Below are 1,403 nucleotides of genomic sequence, written 5' to 3' on the forward strand. Positions count from 1 at the left end.
CCAAAACCTGCACTGCCGTTGCTGCCGAAATCATAGGAAAATTTGGGCTAGTCAGAATAAAGGCTGCAAAGGTTAGTCAGGTACCACTGTGGAATTTTCCTGACAATAATGTTTATTTTAGCGCTTCAGCAGTGGCTCTACTGTTTTATATCTGGGGGCAGAATCTCTTGCAGATACAGTGTACTACCTCTCCCGTGTGTTGTGGTGCTGGTATGTGCATTACCACTATCAGACCCACACGTCACAAAAGGGAAACAACTCAAATATTTCCCTAAGGTGGCCCTTAGGGAAAGGGACCCCATCACTGCCTCCAGTGGTAAAGCCACATTTGCCTATGTCAGCTTAAGATGGTATTACAACTGGAAAATTCCTGCCTTGTTAAAAATGCAGACTGTTTTAAAACAAGTAATATGGGTTGTTCCCAGACAAGACTATCCTCCCTGACAAGGGTTCACACTTTTCCTTGTTTTTGTCTACTTAGGAAGAGGAAAAAAAAGAGGAGTAAAGTATTAATTTTACATGCTATGGGCAGCAGGTTTGACAGCAAACCTGGAGAACTGGCCTTGCACGTATAAAAGCAAAACTTGCCTATTTTGCAGCTCATTTTTCAATACCAAATTAAGACCCAGTTTTGCCACAACACCCTGCAATTCTGTGTCATTGAAACGGAACCACGCTTGGTCTTATTTGCTGAAACAGAATAAGTAGAGAAACCAAATATAAGATTTCTAAGTTAATATCCACTGTGTATCCAATAGGACACTGCTTCCAGTTTGGCAGAAAGGTGGCTGACCTTTACACCAGCTGAGCCTGGACAAGGGAGGGAGAGCACTGACCGGCAGTTACCTCAAGCAGGCCTGGAGCAAGCCCTTGGCGGCCAAGCGCCTGCGCCTCTGCAGGACTGTGACCGACGGACCGACACAGAAGTAGAGGGGAACAACAGAGCTATAAATATAAAGGAATCAAAGGATAAGCCTGAAGGCAAAAGCTACAGCCTCTTTACACTGCAGCTGAGAGAGGTTTACGCTTCCCCCAGCCTCGGGTAGCAAAGGGCACAGCAGTTCTGCAGGACAGACAGTGTGCGGTGAGCACAAGGGAAGGGATTTAGGGCAGGAAAGCTGCCACTGCCACGCAAAATCAGAGTTGATCAATTAGCTGTTCAGTAACCCATTAAAAACCCGTTCAGCTGTGAACGACTTGGACAGCTGTTGTAGCTAAATTTGCACAGGAGCTCGAGCACATTACCTGAAATGCCTATGAAAACAGAGTAAAAAATAACCACGCAAAAGGAAAAGGAAAAGTTCCTCCTCTTCATCTTTATCCATAATCCTATGGCATGAACTGCTCCCAGGAATAGCCTTGCCCTATGGGATGTTCCCCACAAAGAGCAGAGGGGCATTCCT

At 45.7% G+C, this 1,403-nt stretch overlaps 1 protein-coding gene across 1 annotated transcript in view; it reads right to left on the reverse strand.

Moving 5' to 3' along the window:
- Positions 1–846: 846 nt before the first annotated feature.
- Positions 847–1,403, reverse strand: part of EEPD1 (endonuclease/exonuclease/phosphatase family domain containing 1) — a gene marked incomplete at both ends in the record, with an annotated part of 9,712 nt that continues 9,155 nt past the window's right edge. Inside the window, one exon of the mRNA XM_009078452.1 lies at positions 847–945. Within this exon, the coding sequence (XP_009076700.1) occupies positions 847–945 (99 nt within the window). The remainder of the gene's footprint in view (positions 946–1,403) is intronic.

Source organism: Acanthisitta chloris, unplaced genomic scaffold (genome assembly GCF_000695815.1).
Source record: "Acanthisitta chloris isolate BGI_N310 unplaced genomic scaffold, ASM69581v1 scaffold18517, whole genome shotgun sequence".
NCBI lineage: Eukaryota > Metazoa > Chordata > Aves > Passeriformes > Acanthisittidae > Acanthisitta > Acanthisitta chloris.